Raw genomic sequence first — 15,554 nt, forward strand, 5'->3', positions numbered from 1 at the left:
CTTCACAACACTGCACTAAATTTCTTATTTACCCTGAAGATGTAAGTTTTCCAACTCTGGGTAAGCTGCATCATAATTCAACATTAAAAACTAACCTAAGACCAAAACAAAGTATGGAACAGTAACTAACAGGATTGTATGGTTAAGGAACAAAAGTGACCCTGTGCTTCAAAGAGGGAACCAGATGTATAATATTCAGACATTCCTCTGCTGAACTATTAGCACAAACTGGTTGGACTGGCAGAAATCCTGGTTTTTTCCAGCGCTCAAACAAGTTACGCCCCATGAATCTAATCTTAAACCAGAACAAACTGGACAGAGAAAAAAACTGCCATAAACTGAAGGCAATCTAAAAGGCCATGAATATATTTCAAAATGTAACTTTGCTTAGGAAATCCAGTTTGGGTGTGATTTATTTCAAGAGGTATTTTCAAAAAAAATAATACTAATGCCAAACAGTGAAGTTTTGTTTGAATTTCAAATTTATTACAAAGGGACAGAATTTCATCCCTTTGTGGAATGAAGTATTTGGGATTTGAATTCAATTTATCCACCCATGTTCCAGGCAGACATTTTGCTAAGTAGGATACATGATCAGGTTTCAAGAAAAAGAAACAAAAGAAAAAAAAAAAAAAACTTCATAAAGTCTATACTACACAGCTCATTTCCCCATATGATGGCCTCCAAAAACATTTAATGTTGGTACACTGTGTGCTATCCTTATTAATACACTGATGACAGTACTAATCCACTGTCAACAGCGAAGTCACCAGCATGTCTGGGACAAAGGAAAAAATCTAGACAGTGAGAGGTAAAGGCTCACAGATACGTCTCAACTGAGTCACTAAGACTCAGAGGTATAGTTTCTAGCCATGTTCAGTTATTCATTTTACACCTGACGATGAAAAAAAGAAGCATGGGACTGACTGGAAAGGTTTCTTGTTTGTCTTAAAGAAAATATTACAAAAATTAAGCAAATTTCAAAGAAAGTGGAGGACCAGAAAGTCACAAAATGTTTCTGCCCCATCTTCTTAATCTCCAGTCATTCTTCTGTGTGGTAATTTTCCATTTTTAAGACCCTACCACCAACCTTGCTTATCAGGCAGAAGAGAGCTTCAAAGAAATCAAAACAAAGGACTTTTCGATCACAGGATCACTCCTTGGCTCCTGGACTGAAAAAGAGCTCCCTTCTTGGGATTTCTACAGGATATTCAGTGGAACAGACTGAAGCTCAATCACCCTTATTAAAATGCAAAATTCTTGGGGCACCTGGCTAGCTCAGTGGGTTAAAGCCTCTGCTTTTGGCTCAGGTCATGGTCTCAGGGTCCTGGGATCAAGCCCCGTATCAGGCTCTCTGCTCCACAAGGAGCCTGCTTCCCCCTCTCTCTCTGCCTGCCTCTCTGCCTACTTGTGATATCTCCCTCTCTCTCTCTCTCTCTCTCTCTGTTAAATAAATAAATAAAATCTTTAAAAAAAAATGCGAAATTCTTGATGATGTATGTACTTCTCCTTTACTCTGTAAAGCTAAACACAGCTAGCAGAATTCTCTCCATATGCTACCTGTCTGATTTTCACTCTGGAAGCTGAGCTGTTATCACCTGAAAGTTACCCTTCTAACTAGAAAAAACAGAGTAAACAAGCCAACTACAGAAAGTCTTACCATCTAAGCCCTAGTGTTGAGGCAGTCAAACACCACCATCACCATTTAGCAAAATTTCTACAATGCCTTATGATTCAGCTTTAAACACTTCAAGCTGCACTCCAGCAAGTGAATGGCCACCTACCTAAAATTCACGGTGATAACTTTTTGTCAGCGGCAGATTTTGATCTATGCCAACAAATAGAATTGGCTCGTCCCCACAAACCTCTTTGAAAAATCTTAGTGCAAAAGCCCCAGGATATAAGAAATTCAGATTCACGGTCATAAAGCACCATGATCTTTCATCACATGATTAAAACTGCTGTTTCCTAGGTCATGTGGACACTAAACAAAAGCTTGGCCAACACCAACCCTTTCCATATAAAGAGGTCTTGGGAAGCTACACAGCTCTCTTTTTAAGAAACGAGAACCACTGGTTCTAAACTCTAAAAGGAAATCCGTAAAAGGATGAAATTTTACGGTATGCAAAATAGATCTCAACTAAAAAAAAAAAAAAAAAGAAAGAAAGAAAAGAAACCTTAAGACCTTTGAGTACTTTGAAGTGGCCATCCTATCCACGAACTGATTAATACTCAGTTTTTTTTCTGGGGCTTGACTTGGCAGGCGAGAATTCTACCACTGAACCACCCATGCCTGGGGCTTGACTTGTTCCATTCTTCAGGAAAGGGGAGAATGTAGAACTGGAAACCTTTGCAATAGTTCAAGTCCACTTCTGCCACTTCTAACAATTAAAAGGATTAAGAATGGTTTTCCAAAAACATATGTTGATGAATTAACTTACATATCTTAAAATCGTTTTCAACCAACAGTCTGCACAAACTGTATCGTCTATTTAAATGTGTGAATTATCATACACTGATATAGCATATGATTGTTAAAAAATTGTCTTTGCTTACTGCAATTCTAGCTCAACTTCTATTCATCCAAAAAACGGAAGTCATAATAAAGAATGGCTTTACTGACTTCATAGTGATATTTAAATGAAATGAGTATGCCTAAATTCTTCACAATAGTAAAATATAAAAGTAGTACAAGGGGAATTTCCAGCTAATTATAAGGTTTAAATTTGTGCCAAATAATTTACACATGTATTGCCAGAATAACAGAGCATCTGTACAGTTTTTATGTAAATATACTGAACAGAGAGAAAGTGTGCTCTTTTCCATCTTAGGATACTATTTCTAGATGTTACATAAAGGACAAGCTCCCATGACACAAAACTGTAAAGTTTCACAACAGTCATGTTCCACGAATTTATTTTTCAATCGCACACATTATAGATACCAAGAGTAATTTCCTATCAGCTTGGGGAAAAAAACTACTTACAAGAGAAACATACTTACAAGAGATAGCAGCAAACTGAACAGGTTACCAGCATGGTGATGATAACTCTAAAACAAAACAAAACAAAACCATCATTAGATAACCAGAAAACTAGGGAGACACTGTCAGATGGTTTAAGCCTCCTTCCCAAATTACAAACTGGGAAGGTCTATGCACCAAGAAAAGGGAACTAAATCTGTTCAAACACCAAATAACGACTGCACTCAGTAGAAGTTTAAGTCAGTAATTAAGGTTTGTATTTGAAGGGATCTATACTGAGGCCTCAGCTTAGATGGCCAATCCAAACCCATCTACAACTGAACACAAAAGGCTGCAGTGACAGTTTGGAAATCCAAGAAACTACCTATCTGGTAGTTTTCTCCGCAGTGAAATGACACCATACTTGTAAAAACTTTTAACTTTCTAGGAGCGCCTGTCTGGCTCCTTTGGGAAAGCATGTGATTCTTGATCTTAGGGTCGTGATTCAAGCTCCACGTTGGGGAAAGAGATTACTAAAAATAAACAAACTTTAAAAAAAAAAAAATGCCAGAACTGCATAGGCTTAAAATGAAAACGAGATGATTCTTTAAAAAAATTAAATATATTTTATAAATAAATATTATATATAATATATATTTATATATTACATTCATGTTTTGTATTTGTGTATAAATTTATATTTATATATATTAATAATACATAAATATATATATTTATTTATCTTTTCAATGTTGACCTCTTCCCATCTCTATTCCTGTCTGAAAAACAGTTAAACCTGGATCTCTGACAGGTGAATTTCAACATTAAAAAAAACTGAATTCATGGTATCCTCTTCCCATTTCTCTTTCCAAAGGCTCCTCTTCCCAATATCCTACACCCCAGAAGAAACTGTCATTTCCACCCATCCAACCCACTCCTCAAAATCTGTCATCGTTTTGTTCATGCCTCCTCTGCATCCTGAATCACCAAATGCTAGCAGATTCAAAACTTTCTTCCTTCCCTTTCATCCTACCACACTCATCACAGAGTCATCTTTCTAAAATATTCTTTCATCACATCACTCTTCAGCTGAACACCTTTCAATGCTCTCCATCCTTTACAGGAGTAATTTCCAAAGAATGGGTCTCCACACCCCACAGAGTAAGCAAGACCATCTCCTCGAATACAAGTAGCAAATATCAGAATTCCTATTTATATTTATTTTCAATTCATCCTTTAGAAGTTCTGTGTGTGCGCATGTACTTTCTGTGGTCAGTACTGGCACATCCATTCATTCATTCAGCAGATTTTCAATTGAGTGTCCAGTATGTATCAGGCTCTGGGGAAATAGGAGTCAATGAAATGGATGAAAACCCCTGCCCTGGTGAAGTTTACAAAACTGTTTACATAGGTACCATCAGTATGCCAGGTGGTCAGTAAGTGCTAATGGAGAAAAATCGAGCAGGAAAGAAGGGTAAGGGTATACAGGGTTTGGAGGCTGTGCTTGCAATTTTACTTTTTTAAAAGATTTTATTTATTTATTTGACAGAGAGAGAGATCATAAGTAGAGCAGCAGGCAGAGAGAGAGGGGGAAGCAGGCTCCCTGCCGAGCACAGAGCCCGATGCGGGGCTTGACCCCAGGACCCTGAGATCATAACCAGAGCCGAAGGCTGAGGCTTAACCCACTGAGCCACCCAGGTGCCCCAGTGTGCTTGCAATTTTAAAGAGGGCAGTCAGGAAAGGGCTTGCTGAGAACGTGGCAAGAGAGTCCAGACCTGAAGGTGAGGGAGTGTTCCAGACAGAGGGAAGAACAAATGCAAAGGCTCTATGGTACCAGGAGTTAAAAGAGGACAGAAAGAGGACAGAGGCCCATGCTGCTGAGCAGAGCGAGGGGAGGGAGGTCAGCGAAAGGCATTATATAGACAAGAACTGGAAACACCTTTAAAATAGTTTAACTGGGGGCGCCTGGGTGGCTCAGTGGGTTGAGCCTCTGCCTTCGGCTCAGGTCATGATCCCAGACTCCTGGGATCGAGCCCCACATCGGGATCTCTGCTCAGCAGGGAGCCTGCTTCCCCCCCCCCCTCTCTCTCTGTGTGCTGCCCTGCCTACTTGTGATCCCTCTCTCTGTCAAATAAATAAAAAAAAAAAAATAGTTTAACTGTAGTTTGGCCATTTCTGACACTCATGAGGATTAAGGGCAGTGTCTTGGTAGCCTCTAAAGGAAAAGGGAAGCTATTTGGAGGGATCTGAGGACAGGACTGACAAAATCTGATTCAGATTCTATGAGGACCTCTCCGCAGAGCAGAAACAAACTGGGGGAAGAGAAGCAAAGGGAAAAGTTGAGAAACCAGTTTGCGGTGGGGGGAACTGCAATAATCCACGGACCAGGCTGGTAGCAGCAGAAGTAGTGAGAACTGGTCAGATTCTGGATATGTTGTGAAGGCACACACTTCAAAACACCTAACTTATACATTATGCTTATAATACATGAATGAGTATGCACCGGAGTTTGTGCTACAAAATCTTGACAGCCACGTAACAAAAATGTTTGATTTTTGAAGAGCTACACAATCAGGACCAGCTTCTTGCCTGTAATCAGTTCCCTCCACTCATCCTCACCACTGTCCACTTTCGGACAGCAACCTTCCACTCCCAAAAGCAGGACTCACTGTCCCCCCAAACACATCAAGTTTACTCCTCTCCATTCTAAGCTTTTGCTCATTTTCCTTCATTCCTCTGCCTCAACCTGGAATCCCTGTCTTCTGTCTTCTGCAAAGACCATCTCAGAGACCTCAAACTGCTGAGGCTCTACTGTGTTACCGGCTTACTACTTTTGTTATCAAAAGCTCCTCATTAAAACATCACCTCCAGCCTGGCTGGCTAAGTCAAAAGAGCGCAGGACTCTTGATCTCTGGGGTCCTGAGTTCAAGCCCCATACTGGAGACAGAGATTACTTAAATAAATAAATAAACCTAAACGAAAATAAATAAAATATCCTCTCCAAATATGCCGCTTAGTGGTTGCATGCTGAAGTGTCTGAGGTGAAGAAGCGTCATCATAATGAATGCAATTCACTTTCAATTTAGCAAAAATATATGTGTGTGTTTACACACATACACACACATTCAGAGATATTCACAGATACAAAGCAAATATGAGTATGTTAACAATTATTGTATCTCAGCAGTGGAATACAACATTACTACTCTTTCTGCCTTTCTGTATGCTTGAAAAAAATCGGAGCTCACTGAACTCCCTGTGAGCTAGCTCCACCCCTCCTCCACATCTACCCACTAAAAGGAGCCACCGTGAAAAAAGGGAAGGTTTTAGAGCATCTGTTTAGGAAATCACGAAAAACATGAATGGTCTGATTCCAAACACCAACTTCTTTTTGTTTGACCCATTTTCTGTTGTAGAAAAGAATGAGAGCAAGGGGTTTGCTTTAAGTTACAGAGATTTTTCTGCATTCTGATGTGCGTATGATGTGGGAGTAGAAGGCTAGCTGAGGACAAAGCTTGGGCTGACACCCAGCAGCCTCCCCGCTCCACCCCCCAGTGGGTGGGATTTGCGTGACGTTCTTCCAGGAAGCTCCCCAAGATCTTCAAAGTAATGCCTTGCTGGGGTGGGGGCTGGGGGGAAGAACAACCTTAATTAGACAATGGCAAGGCACCTTGTACCTCGAGGTCCTCTTTAGCATATGAAAGTTCTTTTGAAATCACCCTTATCCTTATCTCCCCTGGCGTCCTAGTATACATCTGCCGCCCCTCACAACCTTCAGGCAGCAGTTCTTAGGGCCCACTGGTCCTTTCACCGTGCTCTCCTTTTTACACAGATGATGTCTCAACTATTCTTTCTTGGTCATCAGTTCCAGACCCCACCCCACCGAATCTCACCTATATTCCAAAGCCACATCACGTGGGTCTTGCAGGGAAAAGGATTTAATATTAAAGTCTCTCTTCTTCCCTTGCCACATAGCACTTTTATCTCCTTAGTGAAGATGTTTTTAACCTTTCAAATCACAAATGCTCTGATTAAAAATTCACCTACCCTTGAAGCAATTAAGCTCCTTTGTGTATTAAGAAACTGTCTCACAGGCTTTTAGGAGTTAAAGGGGAACTACTACTAATTCAATACTACTATTTCCTTCCATCTTACAATGAGGAAATGGGAACATTGAAAAGTTAACTGTCCAAGGTCACAAGGATCATCCAGTTAGGAGCAGTGTTTCTTAAACTGTAATACAGTAACTCCTAGCGGACACTTTGTGTTTTAAGAACTGCTCAATCCTGCTAAGAGCAGGAAATACAAGGATTGGGATGGAGGCTGTGAATTAGACCCAGATAAAGTATCACTAGCAGGTCAAACCTGAACCATGACACTAGAGATGGAAACTGAGTAGTCCATGTACTATTGGAGACATTTCATTACCCTGGATAACAGCCGTGGCACCAAGCCCCAACGGGGCTCGGCATGATGGGTCCCAAATGGGGGTCTTTTAAGAAAGGAGTGGTCAATGTTACAAGTACATTAATAAACGCTTTTCTGAGTATTTGGACTGGAAAGACACACAGTAGGATAATGAAACAGTTGAAGACAAAAACACAACAAAGTATTTTGTTGTTCTCTAACTCCAGTAAGAGAAACAAGACTAAGAAATTAAATTTGGTTAACACAAATTGTTTTAATAACACTAAAATTCCAACACTCTGCATCATCTATTATAGTCTGGAGAGATGACCCTCCGTAACTGATGTTTTTGGGGGAAGTGAAGGAGGGAGAGGAAACCCAATACAACCAAATGACAGAAATTCGTCTACTGTTTTTCTTTTTTAAACACACTGTGATTTACTTTCAAGTTAGATAGGAGTACCAAGTCTAACACAAGTTTATTGCAGACAGCAAAAGGAGTTTGGGTCACAAAATATTAAGGAAGTAAGAGCATTTTCTTTCCCTTGATAAAGGCTGTAGAATTATCAATTACCCACTCAACGGGTATTTACTGAATGCCTGCTATGCATGCAAAGCACTGGAGAGCCATCGATTTGTTTCAAAGAATAAAGCAAAAGATGGTGCTTTAGCCAAGCTCTGACTTCAGCCCAAGTTTCATTCCAAATATCTTGGGCTAAGAAAAAAATGACTAAAAGGTAAAAGAGTGGTGAACCAGAAAGAGGGTGTTCCAAAGGTCCTTTGAAGACAAGGCTCTATCTCATAATACAACAAAAAAGATTTACTTACAAAATAGAAAAAGCTCTATTTAACAAAAAAGTCCAAGGGAAAAGTCTTAGTCAATCATTCTGAGAAGTTGGTACACTCACACACAAGCGCAGGAGCGCCCTCCAAAAGGTATGACGCAGGGGTTTCTAAACAATACCTCCTGCTCTTTGGTCGCTTTAGATCAGGCCCTCATTACCTGGGGCCCACTAGATGCAAGGCCTAAGCTCCGCGCTGCTGCACAAGCTTGTGTCCTGTGCAACTGCGACAACATGTGAGGCAAAGAGGGCAATTTGTTTTATTTGATCCTTTAAAGTATAGGCCTCATCTGAGTGAAGGGCAGGGCTAAATAGGGGCGAAAGTCGTCCAGGGGCAAACCACAACTTCTCCCGGAGTCGGTATAAACCCATTTCTGATGCACCCTCCCCAGACAAGCCCCGTGATGAGAAAAAAAAAAATCCCCTGTAACCCCGTCCCAAGGAGGATTCGTCGGCACCCTCGGATCGGGGAACCCTGAAGCTGCCGCGGTAAGAATTCGGGGGGCTGCAGGAGTTTGGGCCTGACTCTGGAGTCTGGGGCGGCCCCGCAAGGTCTGCGACCGGTGCAGGTCGCCCCCCTCCCCCGCTCGGCCCGGCCGGTCCTCCCAAGGCGGACCTGGCGTACTTACCCCCGGTTGGGACCCTTAGGGATAAACCAGGGCACGCAGAAGCCGACGAAGCCCCAGAACACGCTCATCACGATGAGAGGCACAGTGAGGCCGTTATACGCCATGGTTGCCGCCGGAGCTACCAGCCCCTGCCCAGCCGCCTCACTTTGGTCCCACCCGGAAGTGTCAACACCAGGCCGCGTGACCAGCGCGCGCAAAGACCCACCTCCCGCGCCCCACGTGACCCGCGCGCAGGACCCCGCCCCTCCGCCCCTCCAGAAATCCCGTGTACTTTGCGTATGGACCAGTTTCTGAGCGGTAGGCATGTGTCTTTCGAGTTACCTCCTGATTTTTTTCTTCATTAAGCAGAATGGATTCCTGGATTAAATGGGAAGTTGGACCAATAACCTTAAACATCTGTACCAATTCTTCAAACAGAATTCCAAACTGGCACCTGGCCAGTAATACAGGAAACTAGATGATATATCTTTGTGTTCATACTGCTCCCCCAAAGCAGCCTAAGCAGAAAGTCTACTGTCTTTAAGTTCCAGTGCGAGCGCTGCCTTCTCCAAGACCTAGTTCAAGGGGCGCCTGGGTGGCTCAGTGGGTTAAAGACTCTGCCTTCAGCTCAGGTCATGATCCCACTGTGCTGGGATCGAGCCCCGCATCCGGCTCTCTGCTCAGCGGGGAGCCTGCTTCCACTTCTCTCTCTCTCTGCCTGCCTCTCTGCCTGCTTGTGATCTCTGTCTGTCCAAGACCTAGTTCATTATGTTAGTGTGTCTCTTGTGGCCGTTCATCTTAACCAACCCTCCGCTGGAGGCAAACACCTTGACAACGGGCACTGTTTAACTGGTCCGTGCTCCTCAGCAGTCCTTATATATAGAATGTGCTCAATAAACACCTGTAACCGAAATGCGTAATTAAGAAAGGGCGAGGTCAGCCCCGAACTAAGAGGAAAAAGTCTACTCCTTTCTCTTAGTTTTTTCTTAATTTGTTTTTAATTGTGGTAAAATATCATGGCCATCTTAGCCATGAAGTGTAAAGGCCTGTAGCGTTAAGTACATTCACATTGTTGTGTACCCAATCTCCAGAACTTTTTCATACCCATAAAACAACTCCCTATTCTCCCTTCCCCTAGCCCCTGGCAATCCCGACCCTACCTCCTGTCAAGTTTGACTACTCTAGATACTGGATATAAGTGGAATCACACAATATTTTTCTTTTTGTGACTGCCTTGATTCACTTAGCATAATATCCTCAGGCTTGACCCATGTTGTAGCGTGTGTCAGCATTTCTTTCCTCTTTAAGGCTGAATAACATTCTACTGTATGTGTATGCCATATTTTGTTTCTCCATTCCCATCTGAAGATGGATATTTGAGTTGCTTCCATTTATAGCTTTAGCTATTATAGATTTTTCCTATCTCTTAAATAAAGGCAAATATTGACTTTTAAGTGACCCCAATAAGTCTAACCTTTGCATCACCTTCTTGGCAACTTCTTTAAAAACCCGGTGCTGGGAGCACAGGGATGTGGCCATTCATACATCAGTTTTGTGTAAATCTGTTTCATCCCCTCTGAAATGAGAAAGTTCCCTATCTTGGTATTATACTTGTGGGCTAGTACTGGCCAATAGCTCCCTCTATCAGTCAATCTATTTTATCACACATTCCAAATAAAAACTGGTGTCCAAGGCCAGGACCTAAGATTCAGTAACCCACCCAATGAAGAAATATTCTCTGCCTTCAAGGCACTTAAGGTCCACTTCAGGAAATGTCAGTATGGCTCAAGGACCCCAGGGGAGTCCCTGGGACTCTCCCAACAGGTCCATAAGGGCCTCTCTGTTCTACCTACCAATCTGTGTAAAGCTGTATTTTCTTCCTATGCTTTCCCCGATCTGTGGCAACAGATTGAATGCGGAAGCATTATTAAGAATCCATTTGTCTTAACCATAAGAGACTCTTAATCTCACAAAACAAACTGAGGGTTGCTGGGGGGAGGGAGGTAGGGAGAGGGTGGTGGGGTTATGGACATTGGGGAAGGTATGTGCTATTAAATGTGTAAACCTGGCGATTCACAGACCTGTACCCCTGGGGCTAATAATACATTGTATGTTAATAAAAAAATTAAAAATTAAGAAAAAAGAATCCACTTATCTTCTATTAAGCCAGACATTAAGGAATTTTGCAAAAATGTAGCAGAATGTCATTCTTCCCACTACATTTTTAAATTTTGATGTAGAAAAGTTATTTTCCATTAAAAAATGTTATTTCTGTTAACATATATAGGTGTATTGTTTTAAAATGAATCTAAAATAAATGTTAAATTATTGTTCTAATTTATAATATGGTAAATTATATGATCGATATAACCCACATAAAAGTAAGATTTTGGGTCCACAATGACTTTTAAATGTGTGAACAGGTGTTGAGACCAAAAATACTGAGATCAACTCCTAGAGGAAGAACCTCCAGGGCAACCCCAAAAGGATAAAGTAAGAAAGAACTGACTGAAATGCTACAGCACAGCCCCACCAATCCACTCTTTCCTAAGCCCAGCCCTATAAATAAAAACAGGCATGCAGAGTCACGAAAGCCATGGAGTCCTAAAGCTCCTTTCCAAGCTGATCTGGAAGCCTGGAAGTTACTAGAGAAGCTGAAAGCTCCAGCATGCTTTACAACTCATTTGTTCAGCACATATATATGGAACATGCCCTGTAGCTGACCACCATTCATTTCTTGAGTGGCTGCTATATGCCACAGAACCATGTGCTTTGATTTACCTCTCATTCAATATTCACACCACCTATTATGATCTTAGTAAATACATTTTACATATTAGGAAAGAGAGGTTCAGGTTTGTAACTTGCCCAAAGCCTGTTTTAAGTAACAGAACTAGGATCTAAATATAGGTCTTCGAGCACCTGGGTGGCTCAGTTGGTTAAGCATCTGTCTTTCAACTCAGGTCATGATCCCAGGGTCCTGGGATTGAGTCCCACATCAGGCTCCCTGCTCAGCAGGGGGTCTGCTTCTCCCTCTCCTCCTACCCCCTGCTCTTGCGCTTGCATGCGCGTGGTCTCTCAAATAAAATCTCTTGAAAAAGTAATAAATGTAGGTCTTCATGGCTCCTGTTCTTCCCACTAAGCTATACTGCCAATTTCAGACAGCAAGTCGACCAAAAAACCCTAAATTATACACAACTTAACAAGACAGAGACATCTAATTCAGAAGATGAGACCTCTGAAAGCCTATTCTAGAACTAGCTGCTCTCCTGCTTGGGGTAGGCTAAGATGGTTGACTTAGCGATTTCTCGAGGCCAAAGAATATTTTACTTAATATATCTGCATATTTATATTGTAATTATGGTGTTCAAGCCATAACTCAACTTTATATTACAAAGCTGTTTACATTTGGATGACTTGCCTTTCTCATGAAGACTTCTTCATGGATCAAACTTTTAGTAAGCACCAGTCATAGATGAATAGAATATTTCTGGAAGGATACAAAAGGAACTGGAAACAGTGACTCCTTCTGGGCAGAGCTCAGTAACCAAGAATCACAGTAACAAGGAAACCTACTTTTCACTGTGTAACTTTTTAACCTTACCATATGTAAGTATTACTTCTTTAAGAAAAAAAAAAAAACTAATTTAACAGAACAACGAACAAAACCACAACCCACCAGATGGTAAGTACTCAAAGTCCATAGTATCAGCAGAGTATGGTAGACTCTTGGTTAGCAGGGTTCTGCCTGGTTCCTAGTATATTCAATTACTTGCCTGCCCAATTACACTGAGAGCTCTGTTGCTGCATATCTCATGCCTGAGTGCAGTAAGAAAGCAGACATTCAGAAGCAGTTATCTGAGGTGTAAAAGTCTGGAGGCTTTCCAAAATAGCACAGGGACCTCACTCAAGTAAGTGGACATCTGCAAACTCAATGAAAAGGTTAGTAGGAAACTGCTTAATTCAAAGACATTCTGGGAAACATGCTAAAATCCTTGGGCCTGAACCCTGACAGGCTGACCCACCCATCTGGCATTCTCCAGTCCCTATTTCTTGCTGCAGACCAAACACAATACTACTGCCCTTAAATCCTCCCCTTCATTCAACAACTAGTATTTGAAGAGCTGGCTGGCTCAGTTGGTAGAGCATGTGACTCTTGATCTTGGGGTCGTGAGTTTGAGCCCCATGTTGGGTGTAGCGATTACTTCAAAGTAAAATCTTAAAAACATACACACATACCCCAAAAAAGGCCGAGAACCAGGGTTTATCTGAACTCCTGAGAAAAACTTTTCCCTCTGCTCTTGCAGACAAACTCCCTGCTATTCTCCTCTAGAAGACAGTAGTTAAAATTTGACAAGCTCTGTGCTTCACATGCAGTATCTCAAGTATTAAATCAAGTCTGTCAACTCTATGAAGTAGGCACTCTTTTTATTTCCATCTTCTAAATGATAGAACTGAGGGCCAGAGGTTAAGCAATTTGCTGGAGGTCACGCAGCCAGGAACTGACAGAGCTGGGATTAGAACTTGTGTATGATGCTGAGCTCCTGCCCTTGACCACGCACTGTGACTAACCTGGCTCACTTTGTGTAGTCGGGTAGGTTCTGGTTTCCTGTGAGGGCTGGTGGTGGGGATTACAGCTCTCAAATCTCTTATCTATCATTTGTACTGAACAAGTTGCTGAAAACAAGCCAAGTCTGACTCCCAGAAAACGTAATAATTTAAGTTTATTGATGAGAATAATGGCTGGAGCCTAGGGCCCAGACCAGGCTCTCAGAGTATGTCATCCTTACTATAAATTTAATGTAGTATGGAACTCAACTTCTATGCAACTTTTGAGATACTAAATTATGTGTTGTGAATCAAGACAAAACTCAAAATTAGAAAAAACAAACTATAGACCTGTTTACCTACTCACTATACTGCTAAAGATACCATGCACCTACTTTACATGCTGCATGTACATGTACTTTTTTTTTTTTGTTTTTTTGAGACAGAAACAGAGAGAGCAAGGGGCTAGAGGGACAGAGAGAAAGGGAGAGAGAGAATTCCAAACAGGCTCTGCGCCCAGAGCGAGCCCAACACGGGGCTCCATCTCAAGACCCTGAGGTCATGACTAGAGGCAAAATTAAGAATAAGATGCTTAACCAACTGAGTCACCCAGCTGCCCCCATTTTACATATATCGTAATCCACAATTTCCCAAAGTTAACTGGTTATAAGCCTCACATAAGAGACACGTCAGAAATATACATGCACTCAAGATTTGAAGCGGTCTCTCTCCAGAATTACTGCGTCAGGGAATCACCACCAATCCACAGGGCGGAGACTAATACTAGCAAGCATCAGAGTGACTCCTAAAGTCAGGAGTCTGGTGGACCATTACTTTAGTTTTTACATTTGATAGGCACTTTCACCAAGAGAAGCATTTTTACCTTCTTACCTAGATAGTGAAACAAGCTCATTAAAAATGCCCCAAAACCAAAGCAGAATTTGAATCCAGATCCCTCCCGCTTCAGAGCCAAGACAGTATCCTTCTGCCTACTCTTAGTATATGTGCTGCTGAAGTGAGCACTCATTCTGCCTACTCTTACATCAATGCCCCCAAATCAGAGAAAGCAGATTGAACTTTGGGGTTTGTGATTCCATTGATTTTTTGTGTGTGTGAAAAATTATTACTTCTTTCAGCACAAAATGCATGTCAGAATTAGAAATACCAGTAAGCAATAGCAATATTTGCATTTGTACACTCAGACTTTTCAGTCCTCAGAAAGAGCTGATTTGATCCTGCCATTTTCCATGAGACAGCAAGGCAACACAGGTATTAACTGTTCGGTTTACTTGTGGGAGAACGGAAGCTCAGAGGAAGTTAACTTGTGCAAAGGCTATGATTATCCTGTGGCAGAGATGGTGACAATGCTTTTCTAAGCAGCACTACTGCTGCAAACATATAGGTTCTTCTTGCTGCCCACAGATGTCCAGCCTCTTGCCAGACTCCAGAACAGGGCTGAAAGGGTAAAAGAAGGAACACCAGAGATAGATGGCTAAAGTGGGATGTGGGTGGTCTTTGATGCAGTCAGGCCGGGGTTCAAATCTTGACTCTATCTCGTGTTCTCTGGGATCTGGACAATTAATCTAAGCTCATTTTTCTTCATCAGGCAAAATGGGAAATAACAGGTTCAGTCAACATTTACTAAGAAACTCCAATGTGTCAGGCCACTAGAGAGCCATAAAAGCCATTTTATAATTTTATGCATTTTCATCATTTATGAGTTTTAATCAATAATTTATCACCAAAGCAAGGGAGGATTTTATTTACTTTTTTTTTTCTTTTTTGCTTTGAGTAGTCTCCAAGCCCAGTGTGGAGCCCACTGTGGGGCTTGAACTCACAACCTTGAGTCTGAGACCTGAGCTGAGATCAAGTGTCAGACACTTACCCGAATGAGCCACCCAGGTGCCCCAGGGGAGGATTTTGGATGTGGATCTGGAGCTAAATCCTGAAAGGTAACTAGGGGTTACATAAGCAGAAAGAGTTAGGGGTCCCCAGAAAAACAAAAAGAAGTCATTTAAGACCCAGCTATTTTCCATGACCTATGCCTAACTGGCTCTAGCTCCAGCATGCTTCTTGCAGAACTTCCTAGGAGGTGTCAGAATTAGAGAAAAACAAAACCTCAACAGTTAAGGATTTTAAGGGAACAAAGAGAATGCAAAAATAGATTCTAATAAGCCAGGAAATGGC

General features: G+C 41.8%; 1 protein-coding gene across 1 annotated transcript in view; it reads right to left on the reverse strand.

The window, feature by feature from the left end:
- The window catches only part of ATP6V0E1 (ATPase H+ transporting V0 subunit e1), a 29,368-nt gene extending 20,339 nt beyond the window's left edge, over positions 1–9,029 (reverse strand). The window contains exons 1-2 of the mRNA XM_080803317.1: positions 8,841–9,029; positions 3,004–3,051 (exon numbers count right to left, since the gene is read on the reverse strand). Of these exons, the coding sequence (XP_080659443.1) occupies positions 3,004–3,051; positions 8,841–8,944 (152 nt within the window). The 5' untranslated portion in view covers positions 8,945–9,029. The remainder of the gene's footprint in view (positions 1–3,003; positions 3,052–8,840) is intronic.
- Between the last annotated feature and the right edge of the window lie 6,525 nt (positions 9,030–15,554).

The sequence above is a fragment of the Martes martes genome, assembly GCF_963455335.1.
Source record: "Martes martes genome assembly, chromosome: 5".
In the NCBI taxonomy this organism is placed as follows: domain Eukaryota; kingdom Metazoa; phylum Chordata; class Mammalia; order Carnivora; family Mustelidae; genus Martes; species Martes martes.